Genomic DNA, 20,370 nt, shown 5'->3' on the forward strand with positions numbered 1-20,370 from the left:
AACGTGGTAGCAGCATCTACGATATAAAGTTTTGCGAAATACATAGGGATCTGAATATGACAAGACCCGTTGACTACAACCTCTCTCACAAGCATAACATGATCAAACCCAGAACTCATTGAGTATTAATCACATAGTGATGTGAACTAGATTAGTGACTCTAGTAAACTCTTTGGATGTTGGTCACATGGCGATGTGACCTGTGAGTGTTAATCACATGGCGATGTGAACTAGATTATTGACTCTAGTGCAAGTGGGAGACTGTTGGAAATATGCCCTAGAGGCAATAATAAATTGGTTATTATTATATTTCCTTGTTCATGATAATCGTTTATTATCCATGCTAGAATTGTATTGATAGGAAACTCAGATACATGTGTGGATACATAGAAAACACCATGTCCCTAGTAAGCCTCTAGTTGACTAGCTCGTTGATCAATAGATGGTTACAGTTTCCTGACCATGGACATTGGATGTCGTTGATAACGGGATCACATCATTAGGAGAATGATGTAATGGACAAGACCCAATCCTAAGCCTAGCACAAAGATCGTGTAGTTCGTATGCTAAAGCTTTTCTAATGTCAAGTATCATTTCCTTAGACCATGAGATTGTGCAACTCCCGGATACCGTAGGAATGCTTTGGGTGTACCAAACGTCACAACGTAACTGGGTGGCTATAAAGGTTCACTACAGGTATCTCCAAAAGTGTCTGTTGGGTTGGCACGAATCGAGACTGGGATTTGTCACTCCGTGTAAACGGAGAGGTATCTCTGGGCCCACTCGGTAGGACATCATCATAATGTGCACAATGTGATCAAGGAGTTGATCACGGGATGATGTGTTACGGAACGAGTAAAGAGATTTGCCGGTAACGAGATTGAACAAGGTATCAGGATACCGACGATCGAATCTCGGGCAAGTATCGTACCGATGGACAAAGGGAATTGTATACGGGATTGATTGAATCCTTGACATCGTGGTTCATCCGATGAGATCATCGTGGAGCATGTGGGAGCCAACATGGGTATCCAGATCCCACTATTGGTTATTGACCGAAGAGTTGTCTCGGCCATGTCTGCATGACTCCCGAACCCCTAGGGTCTACACACTTAAGGTTCGATGACGCTAGGGTTATAGGGAAAGTATGTACGTGGTCACCGAATGTTGTTCGGAGTCTCGGATGAGATCCCGGACGTCACGAGGAGTTCCGGAATAGTCCGGAGGTAAAGATTTATATATGGGAAGTCATCATACGGTCACCGGAATAATTCGGGGGGGTTACCGGTATTGTACCGGGACCACTGGAGGGGTTCCGGGGGTCCACCGGCAGGGTCCACCTGCCCCGGAGGGCCCTATGGGCTGTGTGTGGAGAGGGACCAGCCCCTTAGTGGGCTGGGTGCCTCCCCCCCTAGGGCCCATGTGCCTAGGGTTTGGGGAACCCTAAAGGGGGGCGCCCCCCTTGCCTTGGGGGGCAAGGCAACCCCCCTGGCCGCCGCCCCCTCCTCAGATTGGATCTGAGGGGGCCGGCCCCCCTCTCCCTTGCCCCTATATATATGTGGGGGTGGGAGGGCAGCCGCACCCAAGTTCTGGCGCAGCCCTCCCCCTCTCCCAAGTCCTCCTCTTCTCCCGCGGTGCTTGGCGAAGCCCTGCATGATTGCCACGCTCCTCCTTCACCACCATGCCGTCGTGCTGCTGCTGGATGGAGTCTTCCCCAACCTCTCCTTCTCCCCTTGCTGGATCAAGGCGTTGGAGACGTCACCGGGCTGCACGTGTGTTGAACGCGGAGGTGCCGTTCGTTCGGCGCTAGGATCATCGGTGATTTGGATCACGACGAGTACGACTCCATCAACCCCGTTCACTTGAACGCTTCCGCTTAGCGATCTACAAGGGTATGTAGATGCACTCTCCTTCCCCTTGTTGCTAGATTACTCCATAGATTGATCTTGGTGATGCGTAGAAAATTTTAAATTTCTGCTACGATCCCCAACACCGGCACCACCAGATCTTCCACGAAGCCCGCCGCTCGGCCGCCTCCTCCCATCACCACACCGCCAAAGCGCCGCTGGCGGTCAGATCGGTCACGCCGCCGCGACGACAGCTCAGATCGGGGAGGAGGGCCCGTGCGCCCCGGGTCACCCGCCTCACCCAAAGGAACGCAGGAGGGAAGGGGGCCTCCGCCGTCGCTGTCCGCCGTCCGGGGCTTTTCCCGGCGGCCTCCTCCAACGGCGGCGGAGGGCAGGGGAGGGAGGGGTTGGGAGCCCGACGGCGGAGGGGCTAGGGTTCCGCCCGAGCCGCCCTAGCGGGGGGCGACACGGGGGACGGGGTGAGGTGTTGGTATTGAATTCTCTCTCATGAAGGTGTTGACACCCAATTTTTCTCTGTGTGTTTCCCTGACTCGTATGATGTTCCTGGTTTGATCCGGTTTTCTTCTGCGTTTCTTATGTATATATATTTTGATATATACTTTTTTGGATGTGGCTAGCAGGCGCCCGAGCACCCGTTGGTGGGATCAAGCGCTTGTCCATATATGGAAGGAGCAGCCAAGCGTGCCTTATACAGTCCGTCAGAAAAGGAATCTTGTCCATACATGCATTTATTTGGGGGTTTAAAAAGTTTAAAATACTGTAACATTTGATGTAAGCATCAAAATCCAGTTTTGCTTTCACGGTTGGGTTTCTCGCGACGAGTTCTTTAAAACTAGATCTCATATCGATAGGTTTCGTTAAACTTTTTTTCGAGGCAACTTTGGGTACGATGAAGGCAGCTTTAGTGTTATAGGAAAGCAACTTCATTTTTTTGCCTTGTAGATGTGCCTATAAGGTTGGTTTGTGTAAAAAATGAGAAAATCACACAAAACATGAGGTACCTTAGTGCCACATATAAGCAACTTCATTGCGCACTATGTGTATCAATGAAATTTTCCTAATATTATCCCAACTTGCTTATCGTGTTTGCTCAGTTGCCTACTGTGGTTGGTTAGTTGCCTACCACTGATGCCCAGTTGCCAACAATACTATGAAAATTGGCCTACCATTGATGCACGGTTGCCTGCTATTGGTAATTAGTTGCCTATCATTGCTGCTTAGTTTTTTAACTTTGCAAATTAATTGCCTAGAATATTATGGAGTTGTTATCACAAGGCAATTAATGTGTACTCTCGGTCTAACTTGGTATCTAGACAAAAGCAATGATATAGGGAAAATTCTAAGTTCTCCCTTGATGAAGTTAGTGGAGGCAAAACAAGGACAATGACTTTCAGATTGTTATGCATTTGAGTACCACACAAAAACCGTTAGCAACTTTTGAGGTGTTTTTGTGCAACTCTAGTGCATTCGACAAGTAACTCATGTGTTTTTTCCATTATTATATCTGAAGATCTCAATAATTTTCACGGGCAACTCGTGCAAAATTTTCGAACAACTTGTGTATGTTTGTGGGCAACTGTCTGATCCACCCCCTATATATAAAAAAATTCTCATCACCCTAGATGCAAGTTCTCATATGCCCCCACTTATGCAACTACTCAACACCCATGACCTGGATAGCCAACATTCACACGCTCAGTAGTATTCCGGGGAGACTCCCTTAGAAAAGGAATGCACAAGGCAACCATCCATCCCAATATAGTTTTGAAATTTGGAATCATGATAGATAGCTTAGATCCCACAAAAACTTTTCAAGATTGTAGGAAAATTAGGTCCCTTGATGGACAACTTAGGTCTCATCTTCCCTCACTATGCAACTGGTCCTCACATTTTGAGCAACTCCTTCTCGTTGTGCGAGCAACTCATTCCCATCTTATGAGCAACTCATGTATGCGTCAACCTCTCGACCCCACTCCTCTCCAACCCTGCTCATCACATGTGTGATAGTTAAAAAACCTGAAAGAACTCTAGCATTACTAATTTAGGCACAAAAGTAGTGAAACGTCACATCATAGAAAGAGTAAAAAATGGCATCACAAAAAACACATAGGCTTATCTAACTTATACTATTTTTGTAGGGAACTTGGTGCGAAAAATATGATCAACTTACATAGATTTGTGGGCAAACTTTCAGATATGCCCCCTATGCAACTCCTGATCCCCCCTAGCAACTCGATGTCACACTATGTGCAACTCCTACTCATATTTTATGTATGCAACTATACATATCTGCATATAGAAATTGTTCTTGCAAACTCTCAGCAACTTCCCCCTAGCAGAAATCCACACAATTGTTCTAGCAAAGATCCAAAGCAACTATTCCTATAAACAATTATCCTAGCAAATCCTAGCAATTGTATTACCAAAACACAATGCTTGTTTCTAGCAAACCAAGCACATGTATTAGCAAACCACAATGCAAAGCTGAGCAATTCTCCTACAAAACCAAGCAACTGCATTACTAAAAAACATATATGGGAAAATTGTCCTAGCAAAACCAAGCAAACTGTCCCTAGCATTACTACTTGAATTGTCTACTTCAGGCAAAAAAACATATGACCAACTTGAATTGGCTTTGTGGACAACTATCTGACCCCCACCCCCTCCCAATGCAACTTATCTATTCTAGCAAAAATCCAAAACAACTCAATTACAAAGAAAACACAAAAATGAAAAACTGTTATAGCAAAAAACAAGCAATTGTTCTAGGAAAACCAAGCAACTGCATTAAAAAAAATGCAAAAACCTATTCAAAACAAATCCGAGCAACTGCCTAACAATGATGCCCTCGCTAATTAGTTGGCTAATATACTAGGAGAAGTTGTCTGTCGGCGTAGCTCATATTGCCTATACTCTGAAACATAGTGTTAGCATACTTGATAGTGTGGTAGACAACTTATATGTCAATTTAGTGAACATGATAGTCGTGGGAGGCAACTTATAAGGACTTCTCGTTGATAGGCAATCACAGTAGGCAAACAAAGAAGTTGCTTTCCTATAGCACTAAAGTTGCCTCATCAGCACTCAAAGTTGCTCTAAAAATAAAGTTTGTCGAAACATATCCATGTGAGATCTAGTTTTAAAGAACTCGTCGCGAGAAACCCAACGTTGAAAACGAATCTAAATTTCGATACTCGAACCAAAAGTTATAACTTTTTATTTTTTGTAAAACCCAAATAAATGCACATACTTTTTCATTCTTGACTGATTTATGTAATGTAGGGAGCATTCGAAGGGATGGAGACAAGATACTTTCCTTTTTTATAATGTAATGATGACAAGGGATGCTAATTACCTTTTATGGTAGGCCTGCTCAGACGCACCGCGTGCCATGTCCGTATATAGCATGCGCTCGCGAGGTCCATTGGACGCAGCTGCACGATTCAGTATTTGGGTACTTTTTTTCATACATATTGTACTTTTTTGGTACACATGAGAAGAAAAATCTTATACATGTTTAACTCTTTGCTGTACATGATTAACGGTCTTAATTAAGTAAATATATTTATTTAAAATATAACTAAAATAAAAAAAGAAGAAACAAAAGCGAAGTCAGTGTGGCAGGGCGAGCCCATGTTGTACCCGGGGGATAGCGATGTAACACAAACCCCCTGAAGCGAGCGCTGCTTCAACTTGCTCAACCCATTTTCAGTTTTCCACCCACAGGTTTTGGGAAGATTCTATAACCTTCCCTCAACCACATTTTTCTTTGTTTTTCTTCCTTTTTTCATCTTCCTTATTCATTTTATTTTACTTCTAAATTATTTTCTTTATAAAAATCTATGAACTTGTTAAAGCTCCAGGCCTTTTTCAAATTCAAGGACAATTTTCAAGTTCTTGATTTTTTTCATATAAGTGAACATCTTTTCAAATTGATGAACAATTTTTTAAACATGTAAAAAAATCAGTTCATGATTTTTTTAAAGATGGATCTTGTTTTAAAGTTTGGGAAAATTTGACTTTCGTGACATTTGTGGAATTTACAAAAAAATAGAATCGACAAAAAGTTCTTGAAGTTTGGCAGCAATTTTCGAAATGCATGATTTTTTGAATTTGTGAACATTTTTTGAATCAATGAACTTTTTAAAACTTTGGGAACACTTTTTAGAAATTCTCAAAAAAAATTGAGCCATCCTACATTTCTCAAAATTCATGAACATTTTGTCAATTTGCCAAATTATTACAAACTAGTGAACAATTTTTATATTGTTCATTTTTAAAAATTCATGAATAATCTTTTGCAATCCATGAATTTTTTTAGCTATGAACATTTTTGAAGAGTTGGAGTATTTTTAATATCTAGGAATTTTTAAAATTTGTGAACCTTTTAAAAATTTGGAACATTTTATGAGATATCGAATTTGATTTACAGAAGAAAAAACAAGAAGGAAAATGAGAAAAGAAAAGGGGCAGACGAAAAAAGGGTGACCCGCCTCGCACGTGGGCCAGGTCACGAGGGTGCGCGGGGGACTAGGGTATGTGTTTCATCACTTTCCACCCCATAGGAGGTCCCTTGGCATATTTCTTATTCGTTGCTTGTTGCGTCAAACTATCGCGCAATGCACAAGCAAACCACATGAACAAATTTCGATGGATCAATTGAATTAGAAGCTTTGGTCTAGGATTGAAGACTACCATTGCAATACGATGACCGCCCTATCCAACCACACTCAAGTCTCTTGAACACCGGTGTCATGTGACCCGAGAGCAATGCAATGGATGGTCCGATTGTATTGATCAAGTGAATAATTTTCCACAAAGTGGGGTGCCAGTCACGGAGTATGGCCCGGTCATCCAAGAGCTATACAAGCAACACAACAAAGAGGGCAGCGACATGGCCTTCATATTGCACCATCACTGCAAGGAACTAGTTGGCAATCAAAAGTGGATCCAAAGGAACTTCAAAACCACACCAAAGATATCACGGATTAGCATATCCATTGAAGCTGATGACGAGGAGGATGAAAATCCTAGCAAAAGACCGGATGGTACAAAGATTACAACAGGCGGATGACGGGAAGTTTTGTGCAATGATTGAGACCAAGAAAGATTTGGCGCCCGAACGCAAAGAAGATAAGGCGACAAGATAGAATGAAGTCAAGTTCATGAGGATTAGAAGTGAAAGACAAAGATGGCGGCTCAAGCGAAGATGGCGGAAGTAGAGTAGCACTTGAGGAGATGCTTGCAAAAGAGAAGAAGGCTGATGAGTATGCTACCATTTTCATGGCCCCGAGCATGATGAATGCCATGGCAAGGAAGTATTGGGAGCTCACTCGTGTGGAGATCTTGTCCCAAAAGGAGGTTAGCCTACGTGGTGGTGGTGATGGTAGTGGTCGTGGGGGAGATGGTGGTGGCCGTCGGGGGTGATGGTGGTTTCTTTGGCGGTGGTGATGAGCACGGAGGTGCTTGAGTTCGTGTATGCATTTGGTAGGGCTTGGTCCAGAACACAAGATATGTCATGTTGTGGTTTTTTTTGGATAAAACTTGATCGATGTGGTGGCTTTTGGATAAATTGTATGCATGTTTTAGTTTGAATTGCTCGATTGGATTAACTATATGTATGTTATGGTTGATTTTTTGCGTATGCCGAATCCGAATCATTGAAATGATTGATGAAATACCGCCAATTGCTTGAAATGTATGTGCCAAAGGGATAGAAGAATTAGTCAAAAAAATTAGGGAGTTAAATATGGTGATTTAGTTAGGTTTGGCTACTATTTAACTCCTAAAAGTTTAGGCAGTTAAGTTGGAGGATGCTTTAAGGAGTTAAAGTATAGGAGATCAACGAGAGATGTTGTAAGGATTAGCTTCGCTTGAAAGTCTTGATACATCTCTTTGGGTGGCAAAGCCTTCCATCGAGCAACGTTGGATCGACATGTCAAGCGATAATAAACCAAAATGAAGTGACATAGCTTCTATCCCTAATCTTATTTGTTGGATCATTTCAAATGAGAGAAATGCCCATATGTTCAATAGCAAGACTGCACCGCATACCCCTCTACTCCACACCATCAACATTTTTTTAACTCCTGCGATACTGTGATTATTTCCAAGAAATAGTCATCTTACAAGTCATGGCATTCTTAATGCCAAGGTTTTAGTATTTACATATCTACTCTCCACCTCTTTATTTTCCAATCGATAAATGTTTACTTTGTTGATACTTCTCGGTTTATCATTGTTGCTCTTCATGTGATATTCATACATTACGATGGTATTTTGTTCCCATGAGTGCGGTTTTCAAATTACTTTGCATTCAAGCATAGCCTAAGAGCCCCCGCAAAAAAATCATAGCTTAAGAGGTTTTTACATCACCCTTTCGTGGTATCGGATTAAATAATAATAGTATTAGGTCGATAATATCATGCATTTCATTTATCATCTTGACGACTTCGACACAAACAGGGTTGAACATCACACGGTTACACCTGCTTGAGTGGCAAAGAATATACCATGTCTATTAGTCCATGGCTTAGCCTTATGCAATTTTGGTGCTTGTTTATCGTGTCATGTAATTGACCTTGGTTTTTCAGGCTATAACTCCCAATTTCATGGCCGTGCTATCAAGGTTTAAAATGCATCGATATCCACCTTAAAAATATCACCAGGTGGAAGATCCCATTCATCTTGTTTGATCTAGAGTAGTGTTGAATGTCTTCTCATAGTTCGCAGCAGGCCGATCTAGACGGATTTCAGACATTTCAACATCGACATGTAGGCGTCTTTCCCACTAAATGAAGTACAAATCAGAGCGACCTGAAGTTTCTTAGACAGCCCCTGCAACCATCATATGATTATGACTCTCTCTATCTCCCTATGACCCTCTTCTAGCTCTGCTTTTCTTTCTTTTTAGGAGTAGAATTCTAGCTCTGCTTTTTTCTGAGACAATTCTAGCTCTGCTATGTGGACCATGGAAGGCCAGTTACCTGAATCAGGCCGGGAAATGGTCCACGAAGGCCCAACCAAAGCCATCTCCCACCCGACCTGTTGCGCCGGCCGCCGGGAGGAGGAGAGACACGCCGCCGTCTCGCCTCTTTCCCCTCCCGCAAGCCGCACCGCAGCCGAGCGATCGAGAGTCGGAGGTGGAGGTGGGAGATGTCGAAGTCGTGCAAGGGGCTAGCCATGGAGCTCGTCAAGTGCCTCAGCGAGACCGACTGCGTCAAGGTCAGCCGCGGTCCCCCCCTCCCCTTCTCTCGCCCCCTTTCTCCCCGGGCCTCGCCTCCTCTTGCCGCCGCCTCCCCCCTTGGTCCGATTCGGTTTAGCGTATGAATTTTGCGCCGCTGTTGTAGCCTGCGGTGCTCTGTGCGAGATTGCTGTACCGCCGGCCGATTTGCTCTTCTTCCCCTGATGCGTTTTCCGCGCGCAGGTGCAGAAGAGGCCGTACAAGGAGTGCGCGGGGGAGAAGGCGCCCAACATCACCAGCGAGTGCGTCGGCCTGCGGGAGACCTACTTCAACTGCAAAAGGGGCCAGGCATGTCTTCAATCGCTCGCTGTGCATCAGCCACACCAGTTGTGACCCATTGTTTCGTTGTGCATCAGCTATACTGGTTCCCCTTGATGATTTTGCTTGCAAATCGTTGTTCTGTTGCGCTGTTAAGATATTACTATTATGCGTGGATGTGATTAGCTTGCTGAATCTATAGGGGATGAGCTTCTCTGCGATTTATTGCGAATCCGGCGTCCAGCACTTGTTAGGTACTTGAGATGGTACTTGGTCCACTCCCTTGTGGGCACAGCTTTGTTAAGTGATGTATTGTTATGAACTGGCTTCTGGTGGTACAGTTCATATAGCTGGCGGATGACCCCCAACTGAACACGTTTGGGGCCTGCCACAATGCCTGTATAATGCCCTCGCAACCGACGTCCAGGGGTGCGCTACTGCCATTTACTTAGTTTGTATGCTACAGATCAATACAACAATGCCTGAGGCAAATATCTCTGGGGTATGATAGGTTAGGTTTTATTTGTTTCTGTTCTGTATGTCCAAGATTTCAGAGTGAAGGTGAATTTTAAACGTCAATAGGTATGCTTCGTTGATTTTACTTTAAATCGAAATATGGGATTCTTTGACCAGATATACAGCGTCGATCAAGCTTATGATACCTACAAAGTTAAATCACTAGAAGCTCCTTCCTTTGAACTGTAATATACAAGCATTTAAGAAATGGGCCCTTTTCATGTTTGATGCATTAGTTTTAGTATATCTATGCATCATACGGCTTATAAGAGACTATATTTTTGGTCGACAGACAGATTGTTCACAAAATATAGTGGGCAATGTGAGGAAAAAATTACAACTATAAACAGCAACCAAAATGTTTTTTTCCTTTTCACCTTGCTTGTAGAATCAGAAAAGTATATCCTGCTCTGGCGGACAGAATTAGTATCTCTCTATAACTACTCTACACCACATATCTTTTAAATATCCTTTAAATACCTGTTATCATATATTAAAGGAAGAGATTTAGCTAGAAATGCCTGTAGTACTTGGCCCTTTTTAATTTTGATGTATTCTTTTTATAGTATCTATGCATCGTACAACTTATAAGAGACTAGTATTTCGTTGTGGTAGAACAGTCTGTGCACAAAAGACGTGTGACAATACAAGGAGAAAACTACAATTGTATGGGCTGTCAAATGCAAAAATCTTTTTTCCCTTTCACGTTGCTCGTACAATGATAATAGTGGACCTGTGGCTGGTGGTCAGAATCGAAATCTCTCTGTAACTACTCCCGTACGCTACATATCTTGAAATATCCATATTTATCGAAGGAGCAGATTTAGCTATACAAAAGGCTGTAGTATGACAACTTGAGTACGTGAAGATTTAAAAATGATACATACCATGTATATGTTTTCTTTAATTCATAGTAGTTTGGTACTAACCTTCAAATTCCATTGCTATATGCTGCTTCAAATCTTTCATCATTGATTCATATGCAGCTTCTGTGTGAATTGTGGATACTAGTACTACTTCTCATTAACAGCTCATTTCATTTCTTCCTATATAGATATAATCTTATATCCATATGCTCCACAGTTATGGTAAACCATCGTCCTTTGGTGTACAAGCTATGAATGCGACATACAGCCTACTTTAAGAATATTTTGCGGGTTTGGCCCATTACTATTGCATTAGATATGAATGCTTGATGTTCTATCCCTCCTTTTTAGACGGCTATTAATTCTATTGTTCCATATGCTTAACTTCCTTTGGTAGCATCTTGATTGCCTAAATTTGATCGTTGTTCTGTTTAGGCCTTCTGTACCCTTTTTGTTACTCAAGTTTGCAAGTGGAAAATTGCTAAGTTTATTAATCGCTGCAACAGGTTGACATGCGAGCCCGGATACGTGGGAACAAGGGGTATTGATGGTGTGCATGTGAGTATTGATGGTGTGCATGTGAACTCCCTTATCCAGTTAAAACTTGTAGCCGAATTGTGACTACAAGACATCTTTTGTTCTATATATGCTTTTGATCTCCAGTAGAATCATATGTATTTTTTTCCCTCGCGAGTCACGATAGGATAGAGGAACCAACTCAGCACACGAGTAGATTCAGTCAATGAGAGGGTGCATCGTCTTGTGGAGAAAAGAAATGTTTGATCATAATGCAGTTTGTCTGCAATTTTCTGATATGGAACGGCGGAACTATCACAGATCATGCGAGTAGTTTCCACTGTGATGTGAGGTGTATCTCTATGTTACCGTCTGACCTTTTTTGTTCTGAAACTCCTCAGAAAGAAGAACGGGGTAAAATGTTGGACAGCTAAGCTGCTTTTCTTAACTGGGAAGCAAGTTGGCTACTAGCTTGAGATAGAAATTTCACTTCTAGTGAGTGCGTCCCTTGTTAGAATAGGACATAATCGTCTTTATTACATGATGGAGCCACTCTCCGTCGCTCTGTTGAAATGACCTTCTTTGGAAGCAAGTTCCATTTTCCAAGTGATGTATGGCTCGCTGCATTGTACAGTATCCCCAGCCTACTGATGCAGACTGTAGCAGTGTCGTATTGCGTCACTGTGTCGTCCTTTTTTTTCTATGTTGATGCAAGCAAAAAAAACCAAAATCATGTTCTCCTTTCAGTGTCAAAAAACGTTTTACATTATGGGACGGAGGTAGAATTGAGATGAACATGACTTTGCAATCATATGCTTTTATCATTCCTGCATTTTTGTATTCCTACGAATCAAAGAAACCGCAGTGTAGACTAATTTACTGGCTAGTAAGTTTTTTTTTAGATGCTGGCTAGTAAGTTTTAGCATCGCTGTCTGAGGCAGTCTCTTTTGCTAGGGTCGTTCTCAGCTTCACATGTCCGGGTATGTTTTGGCTAGCCGCGTGTGCCGACTAGTCAAAGTCACGACGATTTTACATGGTGGCATTTCTCTGTCCTTTATAGAAAGTTTTTCCTCCAGGTTTTTTACAGCATTTGGTGCTCCTTTTCGTGGTCGAGGAAGCCCTTTCTTACCTGAAAGCCAGATTCGTGAGTCCTAAGATAGGGGGTTGCTTTTCCATTCGCCATCACATCGATGCGATCACCCTACGGGAGTAGCACTCTCTCATTTTTCCTCTTCCCGATTTCCGTGATGGAAGCCTGTGCCCCCTGCCCGGGGTGAAGGGAAAATGGAGCTGGCCAGTACTGCTCGGGATCGAGGCTAATGAGGCAGCTATGATTAGACCGGATCGGACGTCGATCCCGACGATGCTGATCGAGTCCTCTGACCTTTTGCGCCGATGCGATGCGTGGCGTCCCAATGCCGCAAAGTGGGTTCTGACGTTTGAGGCGCAAGCCACTGGCAGATCTCCCTTTTGTCCGTCATAAGGGAGAGGATAGCCTAGGGATCTCTTAATCCCCCAGTGGATCCTAATATATTTTCACCGTAAAAAATGTACTACTAGTAACTACTTTTATGAGTTGGTGCTAGTCAAATATTTCGGAGTTTATAACTATACACAGGATCCTTTGATTCAAGCCATTTTCAGGATTAGAATCCTTAAGAATTTTTTGATTTTATACTATGAATCTTGTACTACTAGTAATTTTCCCTAAATATTCTGTAGTACTACATTCCATAGGTATCAATTCCTCACGAAACTAAACACAAGGGTATAATGGGCACCCATGCTTGATATCCCAAAATTCCAGTTTTTTTTTTGAAATTTCCTAATCATTTTGAAACTATATTCATATAGGGGTGTGTCTCACCCGAGAGCTCCCATGCATTTCCCGTGATTCCCCGTCTCATGTTTCCGCATTATTAGACATATATAATTTTTATAGAGGAGTTCACCGCTACAAAATGCACATGGAGTTGTCTTCACAGCTAGTGAGAAACGGGTGGATGTAACATAACCTCATTGTTTGCGATGCACGAGTAGAGGACAGTGGCCATGACTAGCAATGACAATGAGAGCAATCAGAACCAGAGCGCTTGTGTTCTTCTTCGACATCACCATTTTAAGTCATCCGTAAAAAAAAAAGACATCACCATTTTAAGTGTACTCCAAAAAAAAGAATTTGAGAGGCTTGCTAGTACTTCCTTTATGCCCAGTTCCTCTTCTTAGAGCAACTCTAGCAGAGCCCGCAAAACGCCGGCCCGCAAAACGCGTTTGCAGTTCGCGCAAAACAGCTTTTGCGGGCCGGCGCGGGCTGGTACAGATGTAGACCCCGCAAATGGATCCGTATACTTTTTTACGGGTCGGCTATGCGGGTTCTGCTCGGACACCACCGTGACGACCCGCAAACAGATAAACTGCAAATCTCATGTTTGACATAGGATTTCACAAATAAGTTCAAATTCAAACGACACAAATAGTTTTACGCGTAAATAGAAGCCAAGTTCATTATGGCTAAAGCAAAAGAGGGCCCTGCAAAAGGTTTGCGCCCATGTCCGCATCATCTTGATCGATCTTCACTCCGCGCCATCGAGTCCACCTTGGAGTTCATCCGCGTCACCGAATCCACCTCCGGCGCTTGTTCCAACTCCCGCACCGAAATCATCCACATTGTCACCATATGGAGCGGAGAAAACATCATCGAAACTGTAGCACGAACCGGCCGACGCCACCATTCTTCTCTTCAAGATTTCCCTCCTTGCCATATCATGCCATGTTTTGGTGAGGTCGTCCATGTCATTGCGGTTCATTGACATGATCTTGTTCTCTTCGGCGAGCAACATGGACATTGATTTGTTTTCGACGGCTCGTGCTCTTCTCTCCTCGATGGCAGCTTTCCGCAGCCCCTCTTCCTTGAGCAACTGCCACTTTTCTTGCTTCTCCTTCGCCTTCTTCTCGGCCAACTCTTTCTTGATCTCCAACGATTTCAACAACATCGACTCGTTGGATTGCAACATGGCATCAATCTTCTCCCTCAATCTTGATGCTTCTTGCTCTCTCTTTCATGATCACCATCGTCATCGGCGCGACAACTTGATCTCCATCGTAGCATCGTTGTCGTCTCTCCAACTATTGCTTCTACGACTATCGCTACCGCTTAGTGATAAAGTAAAGCAATTATAGGGCGATTGCATTGCATACAATAAAGCGACAACCATATGGCTCCACCAGTTGCCGATAACTCCGTTACAAAACATGATCATCTCATACAATAAATATAGCATCACGTCTTGACCATATCACATCACAACATGCCCTGCAAAAACAAGTTAGACGTCCTCTACTTTGTAGTTGCAAGTTTTACGTGGCTGCTACGGGCTTCGCAAGAACCGTTCTTACCTACGTATGGGGTGCTTAGGCGAACTATGGCACACGGCTAAAAGATAAAGTTGACCTAAGCAACGCTACAGTATTATCGAGGTGGACTATGGCACACGGCTAAAAGATCAACTTGATCAACTGTTGTGTCTATGGGGTGCCCCCCTGCCCCCGTATATAAAGGAGCAAGGGGGGTGCGGCTGGCCAGGGAGAGGGCGCGCCAGGAGGAGTCCTACTCCCACCGGGAGTAGGACTCCTCCCCTTTCCTAGTTGGAATAGGATTCAGGAGAAGGAAAGAGAGAGGGGAAGAAGGAAAGAGGGGGCCGGCCCCCCTTGCCCTAAACTAATTCGGTTTGGGTCTTGGGGGGCGCGCCCCACACTCCCTTTGCTTCCCTCTATTTCCACTAAGGCCCATGTAGGCCCATTAAGTCCCCGGGGGGTTCCGTAACCTCCCGGTACTCCGGTAAAATCCCGATTTCACCCGGAACACTTCCGACATCCAAACATAGGCTTCCAATATATCAATCTTCATGTCTCGACCATTTCGAGACTCCTCCTCATGTCCTTGATCACATCCGGGACTCCGAACAACCTTCGGTACATCAAAACATATAAACTCATAATATAACCGTCATCGTAACGTTAAGCGTGCGGACCCTATGGGTTCGAGAACTATGTAGACATGACCGAGACACATCTCCGGTCAATAACCAATAGCGGAACCTGGATGCTCATATTGGCTCCCACATATTCTACGAAGATCTTTATCAGTCAAACCGCACAACAACATATGTTGTTCCCTTTGTCATCGGTATGTTACTTGCCCGAGATTCGATCGTCGGTATCTCAATACCTAGTTCAATCTCGTTACCGGCAAGTCTCTTTACTCGTTCCGTAATACATCATCCTGCAACTAACTCATTAGTTGCAATGCTTGCAAGGCTTAAATGATGTGCATTACCGAGAGGGCCCAGAGATACCTCTCCGATAATCGGAGTGACAAATCCTAATCTCGAAATACGCCAACCCAACAAGTACCTTTGGAGACACCTGTAGAGCACCTTTATAATCACCCAGTTACGTTGCGACGTTTGGTAGCACACAAAGTGTTCCTCCGGTAAACGGGAGTTGTATAATCTCATAGTCATAGGAACATGTATAAGTCATGAAGAAAGCAATAACAACATACTAAACGATCGGGTGCTAAGCTAACGGAATGGGTCATATCAATTACATCATTCTCCTAATGATGTGACCCCGTTAATCAAATGAGAACTCATGTCTATGATTAGGAAACATAACCATCTTTGATCAACGAGCTAGTCAAGTAGAGGCATACTAGTGACAATATATTTGTCTATGTATTCACACATGTATTATGTTTCCGGTTAATACAATTCTAGCATGAATAATAAACATTTATCATGATATAAGGAAATAAATAATAAGTTTATTATTGCCTCTAGGGCATATTTCCTTCAGGTCGTCCATGGTGGCGACGGACGGCCGGGGAAGAGCAGCCGGAGCTTGCGGAATGGGGGCAATGGTGGCGAAGGGTGCGGGGAGCGGGAAGGGCCGCACGGAAATGTCCCTCCCGCCAAATCTCACGCGGGATAGGGGTTGAGCTCGGGTTGGCAAAAAAATATAGAGGTTGGGGGAGAAGATTTGCCGCGCCCCGCAAAAAAAATTGCGGGCCGGGGCGGGATGCAGGGTCTGCTCGTGCAGATTTTCTGACCCCGACCCGCAATTTGGCGGTTATTTTGCGGGCCGGGGCGTTTTGCGGGGTCTGCTAGAGTTGCTCTTATATACTTATATTTTTGTGCATTGTATTGCTCATCTGTCTTGGCGTTATATAGATGTGTGTCGACAAAATGTCTTATATTTTGGTACAGAGATAGTATATCAGTATTTTGATCCTCAAATAAATCTTTGGTTGACAAATACTCCTATCTTTTGTGTGAACAACACCTATGGCCGATTTAATGCATTAGTTGTGAAAATTAATATGATAACTTTTACTATGATGAAATAAGTAAATGCATTAATTTCGATAAACAAACACCATATATTGTGTAGGAATACCTCCTAATATTGAATTATTAGAGGTACTAAGAGCAACTCCAACGTGCTGACCCAAATGGACGGTGATTTTGTCCGCTTTTTGTACGTTTGGGCCAGCCGTCCGTTCGGCATCCGTCCTGTTCATAATTTAAGTCGGCAGTGTACCCATCGCGATGACCCATATTTGCCCGCGTGACCGGCTTGCCGCCATTTTTGAACAAATATACACACATTTTGCATAGTTTCACAAGCAAAAAATAGCATAGTTTCACAACCAAATTAATTTAGCATAGTTTTACAAGCCGAATAAAAATTAAATTATCTCATATATATTTAAAAAAGATGAATCTATTGGTTGCCAACATGAGCCCACGTATACTCAACTAAATCATTTTGTAGCTGCATGTGAGTTTCTCAATCACGCATTTTATGATGAAATTGGGTGAACTGTGCAAACGTTGTCGTTCCTCCTTCATGCCCAGGCACAACATTCTCACCTTAAAACTGAAACCCTTGATTGTAAATACGTTTCAGGTGCTCATCCTCTACGATCATATTGTGCATGATCACACAAGCAGTCATCACCTCCCACAACTTCTTGATGCTTCAAGTTCTAGCAAAATACCGAACGATGTCCCATCAAGACTGTAGAACACCAAAGGCACTCTCGACATCCTTTCTAGCACTCTCTTGCTCTTGGGCAAATCTTTTCCTCTTCTCTCCGATAGGGTTGGGGATTGTCTTCACAATAGTGGTCCACTGAGGATAGATACCGTCACCTAGGTAGTATCCTTTGTCGTAGTTGTGGCCGTTGATGGTAACATTCACCGGCAGGTTGTTGCCTTTAGCAAGGCTTGCAAACACTGACGAGCATTGAAGCACGTTGATATCATTGTGCGATCCGCCATGCTGAAGAAAGAGTGCCAGATCTAGAGATCTTGTGAGGCCACGACCTCAAGTATGATAATGCAAGCCCCGACATAGCCCTTATACTGCCCTTGCCAAGCAGAAGGGCGGTTCTTCCACTCCCAGTGCATGCAGTCTATGCTGCCAAGCATCCCTGGAAGCCCCTGTTGGCATTTATCGCCAACAAGCAGGCTGTATCTTGAGCAGTCGGCTCTCTCATGTACTCAGGATCAACACAACAATCACAGCCTTGCAGAACCTGTACATGGACTCTAGGCATGTAGACCCGCTCATACAGACGTACTCATCAATAAGATCACCGGGCACTCCATATGCAAGCATCCGAATGGCTGCAGTGTGATAAGATGAGAAGCCAATCTTTCCAAGGGCATTCTCTTTGCACTCGAAATAATTATCGTATCTGACCACCCTCTCTCTAATACGGTTGAAGATGCCTAGCCATACGGAAACGCCGCCGGAATTTCTGATGTTTGAACAGCGGGTTGTTTGTGTCAAAGTAGTCCTTTCAAAGAAGGAAATGAACGCTCTCTCGGTTGCGATTAACGCCGGAATGTGCCTCGGGACAACGGTTGCTGCCTATTAAGGTGGTCATGGACCAACACGGCAGCCAACATCTCCTCCTCCTCATCGGTCGAGGAATCGTCGGAGTCCCACAAGAAATTGTGGAAAAAGAACTCACCGGCGGAGTCCATTTTGTATCTTGAGGCAAACTGTTGAACAACTTGCGGGCGTCGACGAAGAAGCTGGCCGGCGAAGAGACGTGCGCCTCCCTTGGACTAGGTGGCTGGCTTGGCGGCGTCCGACGAGCATGCCGACGTCAGGATAGCGGGCAGTGTCGGACGAAGGAGCTAGCTGGGGCAGGGAGGCGGCTTCCTGCTCGTGGCGACATCGGAGTGGGGATGAGGGGGAGGGGGGAAGCTGCGGTGCCCCGACGGCGAGGCGGTGGTGGCAGCGACGTGGGAGGTGGCGGCGTTGGGGGCAGGTGTGTCGGCACGGGCTGCTAGCAGAGGCACAGGAAATGGGCGGCGGCGGCGATGGGACAGGGCGGGCGAGGTTTTGCTGTCGATATGGGTGAAAGATGATGGTCAATGTGCCACCGACTAGCGGGCTAGGGGGGGGGGGAGTAGGCGTGTGTCGCGCACATCCATTTTGTGTCCACGCGAATGTAAATCAACTCAAAATTGGACCGGAAATAGGTCAAAAAATGGATGAAAAGCGAACGCGCGTCCGTTTGAATTGGCGCGGTGGACCGACTTGTAAAGACATTCTGGACCGAATGCAGTGGATCGAGTAGAATAAAACGGAGCTTAAACCCGAGGGGCAGTTAGCTGCTCAAGCAGAGAAGATACCCGATCGATGGAGCTCAGCAGCCACTGAGTGTCCGGCGTTGTAGCTCCGTGCTTGCTGGTGCAGCTGCAGCGAGCGAGCAGTGCGGCTCGCTCGCCTGACAGCTCGGTTCGAACCGACGCGCCCACCTACCGACACACCCGGTAGCCACTTAACTCTACTTAATCATGACAGGCCCTCACTGACTTAGCAGCTCACTCTGCCGTCACCCTTCCTTGACACTCGCACCACTACTTTGAAGGTAAAGCTTGACTACTAGCCACGCATGCTTGAGCCCTAAGTCACACATGCTTGAAGGTGAGGCTCTCTCTAATGTTGACAATTTGATAAAACATGATGGTTGTGTTGTCACGTACGTATGCTCACCATGTTCAGACGAAAATTCAGATAAGAACGGGCAAACTGGAGCGCACACCGGAAGGGAAGGACGCCGTGTGTGTTTTTTTTCCTAGCGGGGAAGGGCGCCGTAGTTGACCAGCAACTGCCTGGTTCCTTCGAGACTCTGAAATCCAGATTTTCTTTTTCATATGCCTGGTCATACGACTGTGCATACACATTCCGCACATGTACACTTCACAGGCGAATTTTTGAAACCGGACTAGAAAGAGACTCAATCCATTTAATTAAGAAAGATAGAATTGTTTGGTTAATTATGAAAACTTGGGCAAAAACCGGAACAACACGCCCACACAGGGCATCACTAGCCGACCTGGCTGCCCACAATACTCCCACGCATCACCGAAAGAGAACTATGTTGAGGTTATCACCACTTCTCATTGAGCAACGACTCCAACTTTAGTGCATTCGACCATCAATGACGTCTCGCCACGAGCACACAAGACCTGGCCACCTGGGCCATGCCAAACGATCGGCCACAAGCGCCGGTGGCAAGGCAGCTCCAAGTCCGAAGGCGAGCTACAACGAAGAAATATGGAAGGTTGGCGCTGTGAAGGATCGACGAGCCAGAACACCCACTATAAGTCATCGTCACAACTTAGGCATCACCATCACAACTCTGACTCCTTCGCAAACAGACCCCAATGACAGCACAAACATGCCGAAGAGGCGACTACCACAACCTTGTCGTGGCCTCGACCTCGCTCATCCCCATCGATATTGTCACACAGCCGCCCACGACCACCACCTCGAACCATGAGTCCGTACGACCGGATACATCTACAACAATGCTCCCAAAGAGAGAACGTGACACCTAGCAAAGCTTATAGCATCACTATCGTCCGATCCAGGAGACGCCGCCGTTGACGGGCCTCGGGCATAGCCGAAGCACGGCTTTCACCGGCCGCCCTGCACACCGAAGCCCGCAACCGACCCGGGCCACCTAGTCACATATGAATTCATGATGCAATGCAACCACAAACTCGCGTTGTGCAAA

The 20,370-nt window shown here is 44.8% G+C and overlaps 1 protein-coding gene across 1 annotated transcript; it reads left to right on the plus strand.

Annotated features, from left to right (window-relative positions):
• The first annotated feature begins 8,846 nt into the window (after positions 1–8,846).
• LOC125510049 (cytochrome c oxidase assembly factor 5-like) lies at positions 8,847–11,587 on the plus strand. Its single transcript, XM_048675137.1, has 3 exons — positions 8,847–9,092; positions 9,295–9,399; positions 11,258–11,587. Exons 1-3 carry the CDS (start codon positions 9,024–9,026, stop codon positions 11,297–11,299), a joined length of 216 nt encoding a protein of 71 aa, XP_048531094.1. The 5' UTR covers positions 8,847–9,023; the 3' UTR covers positions 11,300–11,587.
• The last annotated feature ends 8,783 nt before the right edge of the window (positions 11,588–20,370 follow it).

The sequence above is a fragment of the Triticum urartu genome, chromosome 5, assembly GCF_003073215.2.
Source record: "Triticum urartu cultivar G1812 chromosome 5, Tu2.1, whole genome shotgun sequence".
NCBI classification, from domain to species: Eukaryota; Viridiplantae; Streptophyta; class Magnoliopsida; order Poales; family Poaceae; genus Triticum; species Triticum urartu.

Coding starts and splice junctions, on each gene's coding strand:
- LOC125510049 (XM_048675137.1), top strand. CDS start 9,024: ATGTCGAAGTCGTGCAAGGGGCTAGCCATGGAGCTCGTCAAGTGCCTC. Junction 9,093..9,294: donor GCGAGACCGACTGCGTCAAG/GTCAGCCGCGGT, acceptor TTCCGCGCGCAG/GTGCAGAAGAGGCCGTACAA. Junction 9,400..11,257: donor TCAACTGCAAAAGGGGCCAG/GCATGTCTTCAA, acceptor TCGCTGCAACAG/GTTGACATGCGAGCCCGGAT.